The following is a 22,945-nucleotide window of genomic DNA, read 5'->3' on the forward strand; positions in this document are numbered from 1 at the left end:
CAACAGACTTCAACAGATGAAAATAGAATACACATTTTTGGTTACATTTTTCAACCAAAGACACACTGTTGGGGTGTGGCTTCACCATGGTTTGGGTCCCCAGGTTTTGTTTAAAATCCCCCAGGGGTGGGGTTGGAGTGTCCAGGGTTGAGACTGGAGTCCTAGGGTTTGGGATTGGAGTCCCCCAGGGTTGGGACTGGAGTCCCCCAGGGTTGGGGTTGGCACCCCTAGGTTGTTGGGATGCAAATCACTCTTGGCCCCATTCACACAGGCTCAGAAGTACTCAGAAATGTGAGGGCTGAATCAAAACCTTCAGAGAAAAGAAATTAGAGAAATCCTTGCAGACATGAGGTAGAAATGTAAGTTTAATTTGAAACAAGTAGAGAATATTTTCCTTGAGTAAATAAGAGATGGTATTAGTGAGAAGCCCTAAAGCCTAGTTTAAATTTCAGTAGCATTACCTTTTACAATGTTAACTAAATCCTAGACATAACAAAAACATAATGGAGCGTTACTAGCATTCCTGGATAGAACAGATGGAACTATGTACGTAGAATTTTTGTAAGCAATTACGGCCATTACCCTAGACCAAAAAAAGAAGGATTTGTGGAGGTTTTGGGGGTTGGTGGAGTATCACAGGACACAATTGAAGATTTTTCTGGTTTACACCTTTACATGACTTTTTAAGCCAAGACAGCCTTAAACTGTCAAGATGATTTTTTGCCTTTTCATTTAGATACCTTTCATGTATCCTCAGTATTCCTAGTATGCCTACTTGTATTTTCCTGAAATCTGATAATTTAGCACAGTCCTGGCATTCTGTTAGGCCAGGAAACCTGTTAGAAATAACTGCGTAGTTCTTGGCTTTTGCTGTTATATCTTGGTGTTGGGGGTTAGATTTGTTTCTTTTTTACGTAGAGAACTTTTCCCATAAGCTGGTAGGAAACTAAATGCTGGGTTGTTAGTGTACTTAAGCAGAACAAAGGGGCCAGAGGAGAGGAGTGTGGCACCTGGCTACACTTCTTTGGGTCTCTGGGAGTTTCTCTCCGAGGAGGGGGGAGACAACGTGAGTTTTGGGGGCAGGTAAAGGACAGGGCTGGGGGCAGTTTCTCTCTCTTGCTCTCAGCATTGGAGAGAGGACGGCCGGGCTGCTGCTCGCTGCGGGAGGAGTTCACTGTCACCACCCTGTCTTGTCCTGGGAGATCCACCACCATCTGCTCGTGTGCCCAGGAATTCTGAGCTCGCCTCCTCCTGCCCTGCAGGAGCTGGGCCGGCCCTGCCCCACCTCCGCTGCTTCTTTGGCCCTGCCTTGGGGCTTTCTGCTGCTCTGTGGCCCCGCACTGCCCCTGCCCTGCCGGGACATCCCCGCCGTTCCAGCTGCCATCGCAGAGCTCCTGAGCTCATCCACAACCCCGGGATTTTCCACCCTTCCAGCCTGGTGCTCTCAGAGTCCCACAGGGGCACCGAGATCAGACTGCCCCGGGCATTGTGAAACAAAGCCCCTCGAGGTTCCTGGTTCTGTTTATTATTAATGCTGTAGTTGTTGTTTGTTTGCTTTGTTATACATACCAGTAAAGACCTGTTATTCCTAGCCCCATAGGTCTGCCTGAAAGCCCCTTTAATTTTCTAAATTATCATAATTTGGAGGGAAGAGATCTGAATTCTCCATTCCTAGGGAGGTCCTACCACTCCCTAGCAGATACCTGTTTCTTAAACCAAGACTATTGTCTTTTGCAAATTATTTTTATAGAATACAGTTTGTAATCTCTTTTTAACTGCTTTTGATATAGTATAATTGATCGGCCTTTTATGGTTAATACCCTAATCCCTCTGGAGACTGCATATTTTAGTGTAATATATATATTATAGTTTAGGCTTTTGCAAAATACCAAAAGATAGAGTATATTATAAAATTATAAACATATAATTTTAAATATAAAGAATATGAATAGACATATGAATACAAATCTAAATACTAATACAAATACAAATACAAATACAAAAATTATATTATAAAATAAACTATATTCATATTAAATATTAAAATGTGCTGTATATTATAACATTAACTTTTGCAGAAGTGATTGAGAAATAACTAATGCCTTCATTTCTGTAACTGACTGACAATAGTGAAATAGCTAATGTTGATTGAAAGTAAAAATAAACATCTGAATGATAAGATAACATTAAAAAGAACTGGGCAAATAACACTCTAAGAGCCAGGAGGAATCCACCACCGACCAATCAATAACTGATTTAGTGATCAATAACTGTCAAACCACAGACCAGGAGGCCTTGTGAAGAAATAAAATACAAAAGTTTTAAAATCATGTCTGTGTTGTGACATGTACTCTAAGAAGATGAGGTCTGGGATGGAAGTAAGCTAAAGAATTTCTGGAACAAGTGAACTCAAAGAAATGTTTAAATATGTATAATCTTCAAGAATATGCATTTGATAAATTGTCTTGGGTTGCAATGCAAGCTGTAACCAAAACTATCTATTCGATTACCATCTGTTAAAACCAGGTGGGGCAGTGTTCTTTATCTGTTCCATGACCCATCCCTCATATCTCCAAGGCTGGGTATCTTCTGTTAATGGGCCCACTGTTAAAACCAGGCAGGGCAGTTTTCTTTATCTCTTCCATGACCCATCCTCCCTCCAGGGGAATATCTTCTGTTAATGGGCCATTGAGTCTCCCTGCATGGCTGATAAAATTTCATCATCCCATTGTGAGATGCTCCACCCACAGGGAGGAGCCAGGCATTCCTACCTGGATATAATCTGAGATGGGAAACACCAGAAGCAGCCTGTTTCCACTGGATTCCCAGAGGAAGACCAGACCCATCTACACCAGCACTGGACCTTCAGAGGACAACTACACCCTTCTTTCATTGCTTTCATTGCTTCAACAAAAGCACATTTTTGACTCCAGGAGGATGCAGCCACGATTTGATTGGACTGCTACCAACACCCTGAGTAACCAGGTATCAGGTTCTATTCTGACTCTGTCGGTGTCTGGGTTTTGGGTTTTTTTTTTTTTTGGTTTTTTTTTTTTTTACTACTGCATTTTCAGTTTAATTTTCCTACTAAAGAACTGTTATTCCTACTCCCATATCTTTGCTTGAGAGCTTGTTAATTTCAAAATTATAATTCACATGGAGGGGATTTATATTTTCCATTTGAAGAGAGGCTGCTGCCTTCCTTAGCAGACATCTGTCTTACAAACCAAGACAGGGAACTAGGCCCAGATACCCTGGGGGGGCTTGGGTTGAGTTTTTCTGGAGGGGGATGTTTGAAGAATTAAGAACTCCAAAGCTGATTGCAAAATATCCCTTGGGGGGGACACTGGGAGGTCCCAGTGGCAGCTGCAGGCACAGGCAGCCTGGAGGAGCAGAGCCCTGTGACCCCCAGGATCCCAAAGTGGGGAGCCCAGAGAAGGGGGAGCGCTGCAATTCACTGGACCCTCAACAGCCTGGAGAGGGGCAGGGGGGACTCCTTGCACCCCAAGCAGAGAATAAGGGGAGAAGGGACCCTGGGACACCCCAAGTTCCCCAGCATCCCTAAGTGACGAGACCAAAGAGGAGGGAGCTTTTCATATTCCTGGGACTCTCAGCAGCCTGGGGAGGGCAGGGACTGAGTAGATGGGGGACCCCCAATACAAGAGTGACCCCTGGCAGCTGGGACAGGGGAGAAGCCCTGAACACCAAAGGGGAGAGCCCTGAGACAGGGAACTGGGAGGCATTTTCAGGGCTGAATCATGAGGTTTGGCAAGTTTTAATAGACCCCTGATGGCTGTTGACTTCTAGAGATGGACTTGGGCAGATGGACCTTCAAAGTCAACGTGCTCATCCCACATTTTTTCCCCAAACCAGGATTTCTCATTCCCAAACCTTGGCCAGATGGAGAAGGAGGCTGTGAGGAAGAGGAAGATGCCCTGGGATCCTCAGGCAGGTGAGGAAGAATTCACTGCCCCTTTCCCCTCTCTCCTGCTCCATCTCCCAGCCCAGCCTGGCCCCGGCTGCAGGACAGCCCCGCTGCCGACGCCGTCCTGCCGAGGATGGACTGGGGGGATCTCCTTCCTCTTCCCTCTGGCACGGAGGCAAATCCCATCCTGTCCTTGTCCTTCCTCCCCAGACAAGGAGCTGAGGATGGAGATCAGGGAGGATAAATCCCTGCAGCAGAACCTCATGGAAGAGGCTGTTTTGAGTGGATCTACAGCACAGGAATCCAACAGGGAGGAAAAGCGCCAGAGATGTCACATGAGGAGGGGCTCCAAACACATCCAAAGGTCCTCTGATGAGGAAATACCCACCCTGTGCCAGGAACGTGGCCGGAGATCCAGCGAGAGCTCAGACCTCATGACCCATGAGCAGCGTCATGACAAAGAGAGGTGCTATGAGTGCTTGAAGTGTGGGAAGAGCTTTAGCCAGAACTCCTCCCTGATCCGCCACCAGAGGATCCACACTGGGGAACGGCCCTACCAGTGTGGGGAATGTGGGAAGGGCTGCAGAGACAGCTCTGACCTGATTGTGCACATGAGGATCCATAATGGGGAGAGGCCCTATGAGTGTGCGGAGTGTGGGAAGAGCTTCAGCCACAGCTCCAACTTGAATGTCCACAAGAGAACCCACACTAGGGAGAGGCCCTACGTCTGTGGGGAATGTGGGAAGAGCTTCAGACACGGCGCCGAACTTACTCGCCACCAGAGGATTCACACTGGGGAGAGGCCCTACGAGTGTTCCCAGTGTGGGAAGAGGTTTCAGACCAGCTCCCATCTCCTCGTGCACCAGCGCATTCACACAGAGGAGAGGCCCTTCCGCTGCCCTGAATGTGGGAAGGGCTTCAAGCACAACTCCAACCTCATCACCCATCAGCGCATCCACACTGGGGAGAGGCCCTACGAGTGTCCCCAGTGTGGGAAGAGCTTCACCCAGAGTTCAAACTTCACCCGACACCAACAGAGGCACCGGTAAGAGAAGCCCTGTGAGTGCTCTGATTGCTGGAAGAGCTCTATATGCGTCTCAAACATAGTCCCCCATCAGAAGACCCATATTTCCCATGATCCATGCTGGGAAGTCACCTGTCCCTCTCTCTGCCATTCTCCATGGGACTGATGTGAGGTGGGATTGAAGAACTTCAGAACTTGAGAGTCTGGCCATGGACTCGTCATTGTATTTGATCTCACCTCAGGTCATTGCCAGGGACAGGAAAGGGACTCTCTCTCTTGCCCAAGGAGAAGGGTGTCCTATCCAGGCAGGAGGAAATACATGGCCAGAAAGAGTCAGTTGGTGTTGGTATTGATTTCCCTGTGTATTGTTTGTCTTATCCTTTCTGTTATCAATCATATTTCTGTTCCCATTTGTTCCTTATCTTGTTGCTGTTCCCAGTAAATTGTTCTTCTCCCAGCCTGGCATCTTTGCCTTTTGTACTTTCAGGGGGAGGCTGGAGGGCAGCGAGCGGCAGCACGGTTTTAGCAGGAGCAGGAAATTGGGGAATCCCATTCCTAAAGCCCGGCCCATGGAAACCGAGCATCCCAGCTGGTGCCAGCCCTGGCTGCCCTGGCAAGAGCCTTGGGAGCGGGTCCCTGGCTGGGGCTGTGGGAGCCTCTTCCCTCTGGTGCCCAGGGACAGGAGTGCAGGAACGGCTGGAGCTGAGTCGGGGCAGGTTTGGCTTGGATGTGAGGAGAAGGTTTTTCCCCCAGAGGCTGCTGGGGCACTGAACAGGCTCCCAGGGAAGGGTCCCAGCTCCAGGGCTCTCGGAGCTCCAGCAGTGTTTGGACAGCGCTGCCAGGCCCAGGCTGGGATTGTTGGGGTGTTCTGAGCAGGGCCAGGAGCTGGGCTGGAGGATCCTGAGAGGTCCCTCCCAGCTCAGCCAATTCTGTGGTTCTGGGATCCCATGGGAATGGGAATGGGATGGAAAATGGTTGCCATGGCAACGGACTCTGGCTGCAGGGCTGAGCTGGTGTCCATGGTAACCACCCCTGGCATGGGGTCTGCATGGAGATGCCAAGGCAGCTCTAGGGATCCTTGTGGCACCCCTGGAGCCCATGAAACCAAGGGGCCACGGTGACACAGCGGGGCTCCATGGAACCCAGAGACCATTGTGACTCTGGGGGGCCTCATGGAACCATGGAGACCATTCAGAGCCTTCAGGGCCCCGTGTCACCAAGGGGACATTATGGCACCTCAGGGCCTCATGGAAGCAAGGGACCATTGGGACACTGTGGGGCCCCTGGAACCGAGGGAACATGGAACAGGTCTGGCTGGCTCGGCCTCCCTGGGGCCACCTGACAGGGCTGTCTGATCTTGGAATGTCAAGGGCAGCCTCTCCTCAGCTCCTGGAGCACTGGGGCTCCATACTTTCCTTGCTATGGAAAAGACCTTCCGTCTTTTCATATGTCCTATGCCAAAATTGGTACTCTCCAAAAAAAATATTCTATTTGAAAGGGTATCTCCCAGAAAAAAAACCTGCACTGGCCTTGGCCTTTGGTGGACACCTTGCATCTTCCTGGGAAGCACTGGGGCTCTGTTCCTTCCTTCCTATTGAAAAGAACCAGCCTTCTTGTCCAGGAACCATGAGCAAAATTAGAATTTGGCGTCCCGAATTCCATATATCCAATGATTACTTCCAGACTAAATCAGCCAGGACAAAAATGTCAAGTTGGCCCTGTCCTCTGGTGATTTTTCTCAGACTTATGAGCAGAATGTTTTCAATTGTAAACACCTTGGAGATGGCCCAGTGATCTCCCAAGGTGGGATTTGGAGGCCTCAGGCACATGAGCACTAGATAGGGACAAAGGAGCTCTGTGCTCCTTGGGATGGAGACTGAGGACAGTGGAGGAGAGCCATGAGAGTGTTTAAAGAGTGGTCTCAGAGATGGCGGATCCTTTTCACCTAGTGGAAAACAGCCAGAGAAAGAAAGAATTAATGCCAAGGGCAGCTGGGGAGGCCCAGACTGGACATCAGGAGAAAGGAATTTCCCTCCCAGGGCAGGGCTGTGGTGCAACACATCCCCAGAAGGAGTCTGGAGCAGCCCAAGGCTCTGTGTGCCCAGGCAGAGGCAGGCAGGACGCAGAGCTGTCAGCAAAGGAAGGGGCCAGCCAGGTGGGGCAGCCGGGGGATGAGGACAGCCTGCAGGGACAGAGGCACAGGGCAAAGCCCTCACCTTGGGGCCCTCCAGAGCTGCTCCTGCTGTAGGCCCAGGGCCCATCCCAAAGCTGGGGCAGTGTAAGAGTCGGTCCGATGATCCCTCATCTGCCTCATGACTGTCAGAAGCTGAGACCCGCAGGGGCCCTGGGCCACAGCACAGGAGTTCTGGCCTGATTCAGGTGGTAGCCAGGTTTCTCCCTGCAGGTGCACCCACTGGACCGAGACGTCCCCTCAGAAACAATGGACGCTGTTACAGTTCCTGGGCCGTGGTTGCCGGGCTGTGTTTGCTCTGTACCTGCTGCAAAGCCCAGACCTGCTTGTCCCAAACCTGCCTGATCTGAACGGTTGCACCTGATTCCCAGAGACACGAGCCTCCTCACAATGACTCTTGGCTCCCCCCACATTGGCTGGGTGCCCCCCGGCCTCTGCCTGCATTGATCGGGTACCCCCTGCTTCTGAAATGACTATAAAAGCTTCCCCCTGAAGAGAGAACCTCTGAGACCTCCCGGACAGACAAGACAGATCTATTGGTGTGCGCTACGAGGACTGCAAAGGTGGTCTATTGCTTTCCAGCGTCAGGAGGACTCACGTCTGTTTATTGGTAGCTATGACCCCCCCTTTTCCTCTTTTCTCTCTCTCTTTCTTTCCCTTTTCTTCTATCGCATAATTGAGTGTATCACTAAAGATACAAGTGATTTTACATGAACTAAGTGCTCATTGGCTCTTTTTGCACTTTGAAATCAAAACGAACCATCACAACTGTCCATCGGATCACAACAGCCAGCTCCCACCTGGGCCTCGGGGGAGCAGGGACAGCACCCCAGGAAAGGCCTACGGCTGGCCAGCTCCGGCCTGCAGATCAGCAAAAGCTTCCTCCTCTGCAGGGGCTTCAGCCACTCACCACGCTCCCCAAGGAGTGCTCACAGCCCCAAGGCTGCCGCAGCTCCAGGAGCCCTTGCACACTGCTCCCAGGGATGCCCAGCCTGCCACTGCCTGCACTCCATCCTCCCTCTGCCTCCCTCCCAGCCAAGGCCCTTGTGCACTTCTCCCCTTTGCCTCAGCCTTTGTGTGCACTGCAGGTGCTGACAGAGCTGTCGGGGACGGCGCAGCAGCAGGGCAGCCCCAGCCTTCCCCTCTCTGTGACACCACAGCCATGGAAGGCCCAGCCTTCCCTCCCTGGAGACGCCCCAAGGCCAGCGGCCACAGCTGCGGCCCGGCCCCACAACGCAGCGGCCCAGCTCTGGCCTCCTGTGCATTCCTGTGCACACAGCTCCGGGAAGGTCCCTTTGGCCACCTCCACAGTGCCACGGGCAAGGATGGAGAGCAGCTGGGGGAGCTCATTGCCCAGCTCCCTCATCCCCCTAGGGTGGATCCCATCTGATCCCATACACCTGTGGGCATCTGAGTGGCTCAGCAGGTGACCAGCTGCTTCCTCCTGGATGACAGGGGGCTGTTCTGCTCTGTGACCCCATCCACGAGCTCAGGAGGACATTTGTCCTGAGGACAACCTGTCTTCATGTTGAAAACTGAGGCAAAGAAAGTGCTCATGACCTCAGCTTTCTCCTCATCTTTAGCTATTGTATTCCCACTTGCATTCAATAAAGAGTGCAGGTTGTCCTTGCCCCATCTTTCTCCATTTATGTATTTTTTAAAACATTGTTTATTAACCTTCACAGAAGTGGCTAGGTTAAGCTCTTCTTAAGCTTTCACATCTCTAATTTTCATTCTTATGACCTAATGACATCCTTAAATATTTCCTGAGCAGCCTTCTCTTTATTTCAAAGGTGGTGCACCCTCTTTTTCGCCCTGAGTTCCTGCTAAAGCTCCCTGCCTATCCAGGCCAGTCGTTCTCCTTGCCAGCTCACCTTTTAGCACATAGGCACAGTCTTGTGTCTTCAAGAGTTTTTCTTGAAGTATGTCAGTTCTTCCAGGACCCCTTTGTTTAAGGCCTCCTTCCCTGAAAAAATCAGTACCTAATTCAGTAGTCTCCAAATCAACATCCTGAACAGGCCAAAGCCTGCCCTCTGGGAGTCCAGTGCAGAAGTTTTGTTGATGCCCCCTCCTTCTTTAAGTGAATATTGCAAACTCGATTATTTCATGGTCACTGTACCCCAGATGGCCTCCGAGCACCACATCCCCCAGCAGCCCTTCTCTGTGTGTGAACAGCAGGAGACAGAGTTTTCTTGGGAGTGGCAAGAGAAGGAAAGCTCCCCAAAGTGCAGCTGGGAAGGGTCAGCCTGGAGGTGAGGAGAAAGCCAAGTCCCTGCCAGGGTAGAATGTTGGTGCAGGAGGTGTCCCAGCGTGAGCCTGGGCCATGGCCTGGCTGTGTGTGCCAGGAGCCGGCAGCGCTGGGTGCAGGGAGCCCAGGGAGGGCCCAGAAATGCTGGGCTGAGAAATGCTGGGGGCACAGCGAGATGGGCGAGTGCAGCCGGCCAGGGCACAGGAGCAGCACGCACAGGGGGCACAGCCTGCAGGAGAGATGGCCCCGGGCTGGGCAGGGCTGGCAGGGCCACAGGCACCCACGCCTTTGTCCCCTGGGCTCTGGCAGCGCCTCTGCAGCCCCACAGAAGGAACTTTCCTTTCAGGGCCTGCGCTTTGGCTCTGCCTGGGCCCTCCCTGAGGAGGCTGGCAGGGCTTGCAGTTCTGTGACATTTGTCCTTGCTGCCCCTGCCATCCCACTGCCCCACAAAGAGCCCCGAGGCACCCGTGAGGGACAGGCCCTGCTGTCCCAGGCCTGGGCTCAGGGCTTGGCCTTTCTGCCTCCTGCAGCCAAGCCAGGCCTTGCTCAGCATTGCAGCTCCTGCTGCTGTGCCCCAGGCTCGCTGGGCCGGCGTTGGAAAGGGACTTGAGGAACTTCAATCCCCTTGGGCGGCGCATGGGAGAAAACAACAAACTCCTCAGGAGGGTGGAGAACAAACTTTTAGTTGCAAACTTCAGAGAATGAGGTACGTGGGAAATCTTAAATGAAAATGGAACTTTATTAAATCACTGCACACAGTACTGACTGAGCAAACTCTAACCTGTCCAAGTTCTCCAGATTTTGGGCAGAGGAAGTCAGGAGAAGAGAGAGAGGCAGAGAGAGATCCACAGTTGCCCTTGGATCCAGCACCATCTCAGCTGCCCTGAGCACTGGGGCTGTGGGATGTGTCAGTGTCACAGCCGTGTCACAGCCTCACCTGCTCTGGTCCCTCTCACAGGTGGGGTTTTTGGGGCGCCAGGGGCTTGGCAGCCACTTTGGGGCTGGCCCAGAGGCTGCAGTGGCTGGGTCACTTCCACAATTGGGGCAGTGACCGCTCCACCTATCTACACAGAACTTGCCCTGGCCTCCAAACACACCCTGGAGATGTCTGGGGCCATTCATCATTTCTCTGCTCTCCAGCACTAAGGCAACGGACTGTGGCTGCAGCTCTGAGCTTGTGCCCAAGGCAACCACCCCTGGCAGTGGGGCTCCATGGAGCTCCTCTCAGGAACAGCCCCCAAGAGTTGGGGAGTGCCCCAAAACCGCCTCAAAATGTGAGATACCCAAAATCTCTACAAGAACTTGGAATATCAAAAACTCCCTCATAATGGGCTCTCCCTCCCTTCATCATCCCGAAGCTTTGGCTGTCTCATTTCAGACCCCACCCCACCTCCTCAGTCCTAACTCAAGCCACCCCCCCCCGATGCTGGACATTAAGACCCCTTTCTCCAGCCCTATTTCCCCCATTTCACATCTCCCAATCCCCATCCCACCCCATGCAATGCCTACCTCACCCCTCCTGATTTGCAACCCACTTCACCCAATCCACTTCCAACCCCATCCCACCCTGACAGGCTGTGGAATCAAGCAATTTTTGGGGTGGGATTGAGTAGTTTTCAGTGGCATTGAGTGGTTTTGAGATGACAGATCAAACCCTCTTGTCTCTTTGAGAGCCAAGACATGGAGACAACTGCACCAAATATCCCCAAAACCCCATGAATGCTCCAAAGTATCTCCCTGAATCCTACATGTCCTTGAAACACTAATAAAAAGTCGGGCTTTAAAAACCCTTGATGAATTTGTGGATTTCCCCCCCAGTTTTCTGTCTTATAAAGGGAGGAAGATGAATCAAAAGAATATTTGGGACCACCAAACCAAAAGCCCATCAGCCCACTGTCTTCTCAAGGCACATCTCTGGGAATGTGGGTCACCAGGTTGCTGCCCAGTGTGGGTCCTCTGAAGCTGGATGAAGTTGGAGCAGTGCAGGAAGCTCTTCCTGCAGTCAGGGCACTCACAGGGCTTCCCTTTGTGGTGGCTTTGTTTGTGTCTGTTAAAGTGAAAGCTCCTGGACAAGCTCATCAAAAAATTGGGACACTGGTCGGGCTGTTCCTTGCTGTGGATCCTCTGGTGGCAGATCAGGTTGGAGCTCCTGCAGAAGCTCATCCCACCACTGGGACACTGGTCGGGCTGTTCCTTGCTGTGGATCCTCTGGTGGCAGATCAGGTTGGAGCTCCTGCAGAAGCTCATCCCACCATTGGGACACTGGTTGGGCTGTTCCTTGGAGTGGATCCTCTGGTGGCAGATCAGGGGGGAGCTCCTGCTGAAGCTCATCCCACGTTCCCCACACTGGTAGGGCCTCTCCCCTTTGTGCATGCGCTGGTGGGTGATGAGGTGGGAATTGTGCTTGAAGCCCTTCCTGCAGTTGGGGCAGTGCGAAGGGGCTGTCCTCTGTGTGAATCCACTGGTGTTCAAGGAGATCTGAGTTGGTCTGAAACCTTTTCCCACACTCGGGACACGCACAGAGCCCCTCCCTCGTGTGGATGCGTTGGTGGGTGATCATGTTGGATCTCTTGTTGAAGCGCTTCCCACATTCCCCACACTTGTAGGGCTGTTCCCCGGTGTGGGTCCTCTTGTGGTCGATCAGGTGGGACCTCTATCTGAAACTCATCCCACATTCCCCACACTGGAAGGGTTTCTCCCCAGTGTGGATGCGCTGGTGCACACGGAGAACTGAGCTGGTGCAAAACCGCTTTCCACACTGGGGACACTCATAGGGCCTCTCGCCAGTGTGAGTCATTTGGTGGGTGATCATTTTGGACCTCTCGTTGAAGCCCTTCCCACATTCCCCACACTTGTATGGCCTTTCCTCAGCGTGGATGTTCTGGTGGCGGATGAGGCTGAAGCGCTGGCTGAAGCTCTTCCCACACTCCAAACATTTGTACGGCTTCTCCCCATCATGAAGCTCCTTATGGACCACCAGCTCTGACCTCTGGCTGAAGCTCTGTCCTCCTTCCTGGCACACGGTGGGTCTTTCCTCCTCAGAGGACCCTTGGATGTGTCTGGAGCCCCTGCTCCCGTGGGATCTCCAGCGCTTTTGCTCCCCGTTGGATTCCTGTGCAGTGGATCCACTCAAAACGGCCTCTTCCATGAGGTTCTGCTGCAGGGATTTGTCCTCCCTGGTCTCCATCCTCAGCTCCTTGTCTGGGGGAGGAAGGACAAGGACAGGATGGGATTTGCCTCTGTGCCAGAGGGAAGGGGAAGGAGATCCCCCCAGTGCATCCCCGGCAGGACGGCGTCGGCAGCGGGGCTGTCCTGCTGCCAGGGGCCATGCTGGGCTGGGAGATGGAGCAGGGGAGAGGGGGAAAGGGGCAGTGACTTCCTCCTTACCTGTCTGGCTGTCCTGGGGCATCTTCCTCTTCCTGGACGCCTAAACTAAACAATAAAAAATTAAACTAAAAATGTGGGACCAAAAAAACCCCAAAAAAATGCAGAGTCAGAATACAACCTGACACCCGGTGTTGTAGCAGTCCAATCAAATCGTGGCTGCAGTCCTCCTCGAGTCACAGATGTGGTTTTGATCACGTAGATGGGTCTGGTCTTCCTCTTGGAATCCAGTGGAAACAGGCTGCTTCTGGTGTTTCCCATCTCAGATTATATCCAGGTAGGAATGCCTGGCTCCTCCCTGTGGGTGGAGCATCTCACAATGGGATGATGAAATTTTATCAGTCATGCAGGGAGACTCAATGGCCCATTAGCAGAAGATATCGCCCTGAAGGGAGGATGGGTCATGGAAGAGATAAAGAAAACTGCCCCACCTGGTTTTAACAATTGGCCCATTAACAGAAGATAACACTCTGGAGTAGTGAGGGAGGGGTCATGGAATAAATAACAAACACTGCCCCTGGTTTCAACAGATGGTAATAGAATATCTACTTTTACTTCCATCTTACATTGCAACCTAAGACAGGACCCCAGGCTCCTTGCCCGGGCTCTCTCCACAACACGCCCAGGCCAATGCTCAGCACAGAAAAGCCCCGTCAGCAGCCCCAGGCTGGCCGTGGGCAGGCTGGGGACAAACAGCATGGCTGGGGCTCTGCAAGGTCCCTGGGGGAGACGGGAAGGAGCAGCAGAGCAGGGGCTGATCCATCCCCACTGCACTGGACACCCCAGGACAGCGTCCCACAGCGGCCTCATGCACCTGCCAACAACATCCCCCCTCTGCAGCCCTGGCCTCTCCCCCAGCTCACACAGGGGCCGCATCCTTGCAGGCACAGCCACGGCAGCACTGCCTCAGGAGCCCCTGTTTGCACTGCCCAGAGCAGGCGTCAGCACCGCCATGGTGTTGGTGTGGGGAGATGAACCTGAGGGAGCACAAATGCCATCAGCCCCTGGGGCCAGCAAGGGCTGTGGGACAGCAGGGAAACCACTCAGGTTTGTGATGGCCTCTGCAGTCAGCCACAAAGTTTGTTCCCATCAGCTGGGAGTTCCCTGTGCCCCTGCAGACCTTGTTGCTCAGAGCCAGCACTGCCTGGCAGCCACCCCTAAACTGCCCTGAGCATTTCCTTTGCTTCACCTTGGCTTTCTTTCCTCTTCCGGCTACAAATTTCCTCCTGTTGCCCACCTCTCTTCCCTCCCTGGCAAACAGCCCATCCCTGTGTCCTGGGTTATGCAACAATGTTTATTCTCTTTTTCCATCTGTTGAAATTGCTTGGGGAGATGTTTTCATTATCTCTTGTATGACCCATTCCTCATAACTCCAGGGGGGAGGGGGCGGGTGCCTTCTGATAATGGGCCAGCTGTTAAAACCCAGTGGAGCAATGTTCCTTATCTCTTCCACACCCTGGCCTCCCTCCAGGGGAATATCTTCTGGTAATGGGAAATTAAGGCTCCTCACATGACTGAAACCATTACATCATCCCATTGGGAGATGCTTAACCCAGAGGGGAGAGCAAACCATTCCTACCTAAAAAACCCATGAAATTCAGGAACAGCAGGGTATCCTGTTTTCCACTGGATTCCAGAGGAAACTGGACCCATCTCACCTCCACTGGAGCCTTTCTTCAGGATCATATCTACTCCAACAGAACCACATTTGTTTCTACAGGAGGATTTATTTGGACTTCTCCCAACACCCTGACCAACAAGGTGTCTGCTCGTCTTCTGACCCTTTCAGGGTTTCTTGGATTTTTGCTTCTTTGCTTGTTGTTTTGTACTACTACATTGGTATTTTTAATATTCCTAGTAAAGAACTGTTATTGCTATTCCCAAATCATTGCCTGAAAGCCCTTAATTGCAAAATTATAATAATCTGAAAGGAGGGGAGTTTACATTCTCCATTCAAAGGGAAACTCCAGCTTTTCCTGGCAGACATCTTTCTTCCAAAACCAAGACACCCTGGTTGCCCTTTCCTCTCTGGGCCCAATCCTCATTTCTGTTCCTGAGTTGGCACTATGGGAACGTCCCTTGGAGAGCAGGATCATCCTCCAAGTGCTTCAGGAATTGTCTGCAGGCTCCTGCAGGGCCTCCTGCTGCTCCCTTGCCAGAGGCACCACAGCCCAGGGGGGCACATCTGGCCTGCTGTGTCTGGCTGTGGGGCTCCCTGCTCTGGGCAATGAGGAGGGGCTGCAGAGGCTCTGCAGGACTGACAGGATGGGCTTTGGGGCTTTGAGGAGAAGCTGAGGGACCTGGGCTGCTGAGGCACCTTCTGAAGGGCTCATCCTTCAACTGCTGCAAGGGTGATTTCAGAGAATCCCAGAATCAGCAATGTTGGCAAAGACCTTGGAGATCATCAAGTCCAACCTGTGCCCTGACACTGCCTTGTCTCCCCTGAGCCTTCTCCAGGAAAATACTCCCAGCTCCCTCAGCTGCTCCTCACAGGACTTGTGTTCCAGACCCCTCACCAGCCTTGTTGTCCTTCTCTGGACACACTCCAGCCCCTCCCTGTCCTTCCTAATTTGGGGGCCCCAGAACTGGACACAGCACTCGAGGTGCTGCCCAAGCAGTGCCCAGCACAGGGGAAGAATCCCTGCCCTGCTCCTGCTGGCCACACTCTTCCTGATCCATTGCAGTACAAGGGGTGGGATGGGGGAAATGGTGGGGAGAGAGTGATGAGAATGTTTTATTGATATCAGCCATGAAGGGTCTTGATTTTCATTTTTATTCAAACTGCATTAGAAGGTTCTTGGGGTCATTATGAATTGGACATTGCTGAAATCAATCTATAAACAGGAAAACACGACAAAATAGTCCTCTCTGCAGTGTTTTCAATATAGTATATTCACTGTGAATACACTTCTGAAATCTGTCTCCTTGACCACAGAAGATCTGAAAACTGAAGTCATTGCTTCAACAAAAGCACATCTGTGACTCCAGGAGGACTGCAGCCACCATTTGATTGGACAGCTACCAACACCCTGAGTAACCGGTTGTCAGATTGTATTCTGACTCTGTCAGCGTTCTTCTTTTTTACTACTGCATTTTCAGTTTAATTTTCCTACTAATGAACTGGTATACCTATTCCCGTAACTTTGCCTGGGAGCTCGTTACTTTCAAGCTTATAACTCAGAGGGAGGGGGTTTATATTTTCCATTTGAAGAGACGCTCCTGCCTTCCTTAGCAGACACCTGTCTTGCCAAACCAAGACAGGGAGCTCAGCTCAGATATCCTGGGGGTCCTTGGGTTGAGTTTTTCTGGAGGGGGATGTTTGGAGAATGAAGAACAAAGCTGAGTGCAAAATGTCCCTTGGGGGACATTGGGGGGTCCCAGTGGTGGCTGGCGGCAGAGCAGCCTGGAGGAGCAGAGCTCTGTGAGAGGGGCAGGGGAGACTCCTTGCACTCCGAAGCAAAGACTAAGGGGAGAAGAGAACCCCAGGACACCAAAATTCCTCAGCATCCCTAAGTGGGGAGACCAAAGAGGAATGGGCTTTTCATTTTCCTGGGACTCTCAGCAGCCTGGAGAAGGCAGGGACTGAGTAGATGGGGGACGCCCAATACAAGAGTGACCCCTGGCAGCTGGGACGGGGGGGAAGCCCTGAACACCAAAGGGGAGAGCCCAGAGACAGGGAACTCCTGAGAAACATTTGCAGGGCTGAATCTTGGTGTTTGGCAAGTTTTTATAGACCCCTGAAGGCTGGTGACGTTTAGAGATGGACTTGGGCAGATGGACCTTCAAACTCAATGAGCTCATCCCACATTTTTTCCTCAAACCAGGATTTCTCATGGCCAAACCTTGGCCAGATGGAGAATGAGGCTATGAGGAAGAGGAAGATGCCCCGGGAGCGTAAAGCAGGTGAGGAAGAAGTTGTCAGAGTCTAGAACATCCCTCTGGCCACTCTGGAGGGTTTGGAGACCGGACGGGGAGGTCTGGGATCTGTACAAGGGGCTCAGCCAGCCTCACACAGAGCCCAGGAGGACACTGCCTCTGATCCCTGGCCATGGGAGTGAATGCCCACATTGTATGAAGAATCACAAGCTGAGAAAATTCAAAATAAGTAGTATTTAGTTTATCATAGAATGTAAATGTAGAATCTAGGATTCTCAGTACATGGGGTTGAAGAGGCAAGATGGAGGAATTGGGGAGTGGCCCCTGTGCTCCTTGTTCTTGCTCTCGTCCCCCATTTTCTGCTGAGTTGGATCTCAAGGATTGGTTTAGAGTAGAAATGACATGTTAACATAGGTAGTAAGTATTGGTGTGATTCTGTAAATAAAAAATACGTTTTGGATGGTGGTTGGATCAGGGGAATGGCACAAAAGGTCCAGGACCTTCTGATCTGCCCCAATCCGCCGTGTGTCCTGCTCTGCTGGGGAGGCCTGGCAGAGCTGAGAAAGAACTAAGATAAGGTACCCTGCCAGGGAGGACTGGCAGAGCTGAGAAAGAACTGAGATAATGAAGAATAAACAACCTTGGAAACATGCACTGGCGGACTCAGCTTGTTGTCTCTATCTCCAGTGTGAAACACTTAGGGCAAAGAGAAGAAGAAAAACCTTATTACCTCTGGGAACAGCAACCCCAAGGAGAATCTCAGGGAAAAGCAATCCTGAGAGCAACCCTCACTGGGACCACACTCCTGGATCACCTGTCATGGCAATTGCCATGCAAACGCAGCTCACTGGAAATGCAGGGGTGGACACAGGTTTTGGTAGGGCCTGTCACAACAGGACAAAGGGTGGTGGTTTTAAACTAAAGGAAGGGAGGTTCAGATGAGGAGGGTTAAGGAGGAAATGTTTGATGGTGAGGTTGGTGATCCACCAGGACAGGTTCCCAGGGAGGTGGTCAATGCCCCATCCCTGGAAACATTCAAGTGCAGCTGGGACAGGGCTCTGAACAGCCTGATCTGGTGAAAGATGTCCCTGCTCATGGCAGGGCTTTGGATGAGATGAGCACTGCAGAGCTCTTCCCACCCAAACCATTCCAGGACTGCATGGGGAGAAGGGGCTGCTCAGTGCACTCCATCCACTGCCTTGACTCCTCCTTGTCTCTGCTGGACCCCACATGCAGCAGCCAAACCCAGCCCCTTCTCTGGCCTTTCCTGCCCTTCCCCAGGGGCTGACAGAGCCAGGCTGGCACAGGTGACCTTGAGGCTTTGCAGGGCCTAGGCCCAGCGGCTGTGCCAGAGCCAGGGCTGAGGTCACACTCTGTGGGCTGGGGCAGAGCCCAGGCAGAAATGAGCCCTGGCCCAGCAGCTCTGCAGTGGTGGCCACCAGGCCGGGTGCCCAGGGAGGCTTCTGGCCATGGCCTGGAAGCAGCTGCTGCTGCCAAGGAGCCTTTGGTGCCTCAGGCTCTCCTTGGCACAGCTCCCAGCACGGCACTCTGCCCTTGTGTCTGAGCCCTTCACTGTCTCGGGGCTGGCCTGGGGCTTTTCCTGCAGCAGGATCTGCCCTGGTCCTGGCACAGCAAAGGCAGTTCCTGCTGCAGCAGGAGGCTCTGCCTGCAATGGGCTCCAACAACTCTAACAAGGCCCTGTTTACTTCAACATTGCTTCCTAGACCAGTATATTCTAATAGTTGTTAAAGCTCCTACACTGTGGAGTAAATTACACTTTCTTTAATTTCCTCTGTAGTGTGAATAAATCTTTCTGTCTAATCCTGATCATAATCAATCACAGCTGTATTTATAGAATTATATCTGGTATTCCATTAGTAATCCAATGGGACAAATGGCATTACAGTTCAATTCTACCTGTCCAGTCTTTACACACAAACTTTTGACATAGTCTGGGACTAAGATTGGATCCAGCTGCTCCCAGTCTCCTCTCTCAGATGGGATTTTAAAAGTCTTGCCCTCATGAAAGGATTTGAGGTTCCGTGGTGGCTTTTTGGTGTCATTTTTCCACCTCATGAATCAGAAGGAGTTTCTCCAATGAAGAAATTAAGCTTTTGCCTAAAGCTCGCACTGTGCCCGTGACAGGAAGCCCTGTGAGTGTCTGGGACATCCCGGCTCTTTGGCAGTCTGGGGACTCCTGGGATGTCACTGTGGAGCCCCCATGAGTGCCGGTGACAGATGGGGGCCTTTGCAGCCCCAAGTGCCCTGGGATGTCCCCATGGAATGGCTGTGACTGCCTGTGACCACAGGGCTCTTTACCATGCCCAGAAAGCCCTGGGAGGACTCCATGGAGCCCCTGTCTGTGCCTGTGACATTCCAGCTCTTGGACAGCCTGGAGACTCCTGGAAAGTGCCCTTGGAATCCCTCTGAGGGGCTGTGACATTCAGTTCCTTTGCAGGGAAACATCACCAGGCCCTGTTACTCTCGTCAGTTCCCATGGGAACAACCACCAGAACCTGTTCTTATAGCCTGTTTCCATGGGAACCATAGCCAGGAGCCATTTCTATGGTTCTTTTCCATAGCACCCACCACCAACCCCTCTGTTGCTATGGTCAGTATCCATGGCCACCACCACCAGCCCCTGTTGCTATGGTCAGTTACCATGGCAACCACCACCAGCCCCTGTTGCCATGATCAGTCCCTTGGCATCTCCATGCAGACCCCATGCCAGGGGTGGTTGCCATGGACACCAGCTCAGCCCTGCAGCCAGAGTCCATTGCCATGGCAACCATTTTCCATCCCATTCCCATTCCCATGGGATCCCAGAACCACAGAATTGGCTGAGCTGGGAGGGACCCCTCAGGATCCTCCAGTCCAGCTCCTGGCCCTGCTCAGGACACCCCAACAGTCCCAGCCTGGGCCTGGCAGCACTGTCCAAACGCTGCTGGAGCTCCGAGAGCCCTGGAGCTGGGACCCTTCCCTGGGAGCCTGTTCAGTGCCCCAGCAGCCTCTGGGGGAAAAACCTTCTCCTCACATCCAAGCCAAACCTGCCCCGACTCAGCTCCAGCCGTTCCTGCACTCCTGTCCCTGGGCACCAGAGGGAAGAGGCTCCCACAGCCCCAGCCAGGGACCCGCTCCCAAGGCTCTTGCCAGGGCAGCCAGGGCTGGCACCAGCTGGGATGCTCGGTTTCCATGGGCTGGGCTTTAGGAATGAGATTCCCCAATTTTGTGTTTCCACTAAAACCGTGCTGCCGCTCGCTGCCCTCCAGCCTCCCTGTGAAAGTACAAAAGGCAAAGATGCCAGGCTGGGAGAAGAACAATTTACTGGGAACAGCAACAAGATAAGGAACAAATAGGAACAGAAACACGATTGATAACAGAAGGGATAAGACAAACAATACACAGGGAAATCAGTACCAACACCAACTGGCTCCTTCTGGCCATGTATTTCCTCCTGCCTGGATAGGACACCCTTCTCCTTGGGCAAGAGAGAGAGTCCCTTTCCTGTCCCTGGCAATGACCTGAGGTGAGATCAAATACAATGACGAGTCCATGGCCAGACTCTCAAGTTCTGAAGTTCTTCAATCCCACCTCACATCAGTCCCATGGAGAATGGCAGAGAGAGGGACAGGTGACTTCCCAGCATGGATCATGGGAAATATGGGTCTTCTGATGGGGGACTATGTTTGAGACGCATATAGAGCTCTTCCAGCAATCAGGGCACTCACAGGGCTTCTCTTACCGGTGCCTCTGTTGGTGTCGGGTCAAGTTTGAGCTCTGGGTGAAGCTCTTCCCACACTGGGGACACTTGTAGGGCCTCTCCCCAGTGTGGATGCGCCGATGAGTGACGAGGTCGGAGTTGTGCTTGAAGCCCTTCCCACATTCAGGGCAGCGGAAGGGCCTCTCCTCTGTGTGAATGCGCTGGTGCACGAGGAGATGGGAGCTGGTCTGGAACCTCTTCCCACACTGGGAACACTCGTAGGGCCTCTCCCCAGTGTGAATCCTCTGGTGGCGAGTAAGTTCGGCGCCGTGTCTGAAGCTCTTCCCACATTCCCCACACACGTAGGGCCTCTCTCCAGTGTGGGTTCTCTTGTGGACATTCAAGGTGGAGCTGTGGCTGAAGCTCTTCCCACATTCCACACACTCATAGGGCCTCTCCCCATTATGGATCCTCATGTGGACAATCAGGTCAGAGCTGTCTCTGCAGCCCTTCCCACATTCCCCACACTGGTAGGGCCGTTCCCCAGTGTGGATCCTCTGGTGCCGGATCAGGGAGGAGTTCTTGCTAAAGCTCTTCCCACACTGCAAGCACTCATAGCGCCTCTCTTTGTCATGACGCTGCTCATGGGCCACGAGGTCTGAGCTCTCACTGGATCTTTGGCCACTGTCCTGGCACAGGGTGGGTATTTCCTCATCAGAGGACCTTTGGATGTGTTTGGAGCCTCTCCTCATGTGACATCTCTGGCGCTTTTCCTCCCCATTGGATTCCTGTGCTGTGGATCCACTCAAAATGGCCTCTTCCACGAGGTTCTGCTTCAGGGATTTATCCTCCCTGATCTCCATCATCAGCTCCTTGTCTGGGGGAGGAAGGAAAAGGAGAGGATGGGATTTACCTCCGTGCCAGAGGGAAGGGGAAGGAGATCCCCCCAGTCCATCCCCGGCAGGACAGCGTCGGCAGCGGGGCTGTCCTGCAGCCGGGGCCATGTGGGCTGGGAGATGGAGCAGGAGAGAGGGGGAAAGGAGCAGTGACTTCTTCCTCACCTGCCTGAGGATCCCAGGGCATCTTCCTCTTCCTCACAGCCTCCTTCTCCATCTGGCCAAGGTTTGGGAATGAGAAATCCTGGTTTGGGGAAAAAATGTGGGATGAGCACGTTGACTTTGAAGGTCCATCTGCCCAAGTCCATCTCTAGAAGTCAACAGCCATCAGGGGTCTATAAAAACTTGCCAAACCTCATGATTCAGCCCTGAAAATGCCTCCCAGTTCCCTGTCTCAGGGCTCTCCCCTTTGGTGTTCAGGGCTTCTCCCCTGTCCCAGCTGCCAGGGGTCACTCTTGTATTGGCGGTCCTCCATCTACTCGGTCCCTGCCCTCCCCAGGCTGCTGAGAGTCCCAGGAATATGAAAAGCTCCCTCCTCTTTGGTCTCGTCACTTAGGGATGCTGGGGAATTTGGGATGTCCCAGGGTCCCTTCTCCCCTTATTCTCTGCTTGGGGTGCAAGGAGTCCCCCCTGCCCCTCTCCAGGCTGTTGAGGGTCCAGTGAATTGCAGCGCTCCCCCTTCTCTGGGCTCCCCACTTTGGGGTCCTGGGGGTCACAGGGCTCTGCTCCTCCAGGCTGCCTCTGCTGGCAGCTGCCACTGGGACCCCCCAGTGTCCCCCCAAGGGATATTTTGCAATCAGATTTGGAGTTCTTCATTCTTCAAACATCCCCCTCCAGAAAAACTCAACCCAAGCCCCCCCCAGGGTATCTGGGCCTAGTTCCCTGTCTTGGTTCGTAAGACAGGTGTCTGCTAAGGAAGGCAGCAGCCTCTCTTCAAATGGAAAATATAAATCCCCTCCCTGTGAATTATAATTTTGAAATTAACAAGCTCTCAAGCAAAGATATGGGAGTAGGAATAGCAGTTCTTTAGCAGGAAAATTAAACTGAAAATGCAGTAGTAAAAAAAAAAAAAAAAAAACCAAACCCAAAACCCAGACACTGACAGAGTCAGAATAGAACCTGATACCTGATTACTCAGGGTGTTGGTAGCAGTCCAAATTGTGGCTGCAGTCCTCCTGGACTAATAGATGTGGTTTTGTTGAAGCAATGATCTTCTAGAAGGGTGTAGTTGTCCTCTGAAGGTCCAGTGCTGGTGTAGACGGGTCTGGTCTTTCTCTGGGAATCCAGTGGAAACAGGCTGCTTCTGGTGTTTCCCATCTCAGATTATATCCAGGTAGGAATGCCTGGCTCCTCCCTGTGGGTGGAGCATCTCACAATGGGATGATGCAATTTAATCAGTCATGCAGGGAGACTCAATGGCCCATTAGCAGAAGATATCTCCCTGAAGGGAGGATGGGTCATGGAAGAGATAAAGAAAACTGCCCTGCCTGGTTTTAACAGTGGGCCCATTAACAGAAGATACCCAGCCTTGGAGATATGAGGGATGGGTCATGGAAGAGATAAAGAACACTGCCCCACCTGGTTTTAACAGATGGTAATCGAATAGATAGTTTTGGTTACAGCTTGCATTGCAACCCAAGACAATTTATCAAATGCATATTCTTGAAGATTATACATATTTAAATATTTCTTTGAGTTCAC

At 52.3% G+C, this 22,945-nt stretch overlaps 1 protein-coding gene and 1 pseudogene across 1 annotated transcript; one reads left to right on the top strand and one right to left on the bottom strand.

The window, feature by feature from the left end:
- Positions 1-2,265: 2,265 nt before the first annotated feature.
- On the top strand, positions 2,266-5,727 carry LOC134562415 (zinc finger protein 239-like). Its single transcript, XM_063419807.1, has 3 exons — positions 2,266-2,985; positions 3,874-3,952; positions 4,136-5,727. The coding sequence occupies exons 1-3, from the start codon at positions 2,788-2,790 to the stop codon at positions 4,972-4,974; spliced, it is 1,116 nt and encodes a 371-aa protein (XP_063275877.1). The 5' UTR covers positions 2,266-2,787; the 3' UTR covers positions 4,975-5,727.
- A 2,832-nt stretch (positions 5,728-8,559) lies between these two features.
- Positions 8,560-22,945, bottom strand: LOC134562325 (zinc finger protein 271-like; annotated as a pseudogene).

The sequence above is a fragment of the Prinia subflava genome, chromosome 27 (assembly GCF_021018805.1).
Source record: "Prinia subflava isolate CZ2003 ecotype Zambia chromosome 27, Cam_Psub_1.2, whole genome shotgun sequence".
NCBI classification, from domain to species: domain Eukaryota; kingdom Metazoa; phylum Chordata; class Aves; order Passeriformes; family Cisticolidae; genus Prinia; species Prinia subflava.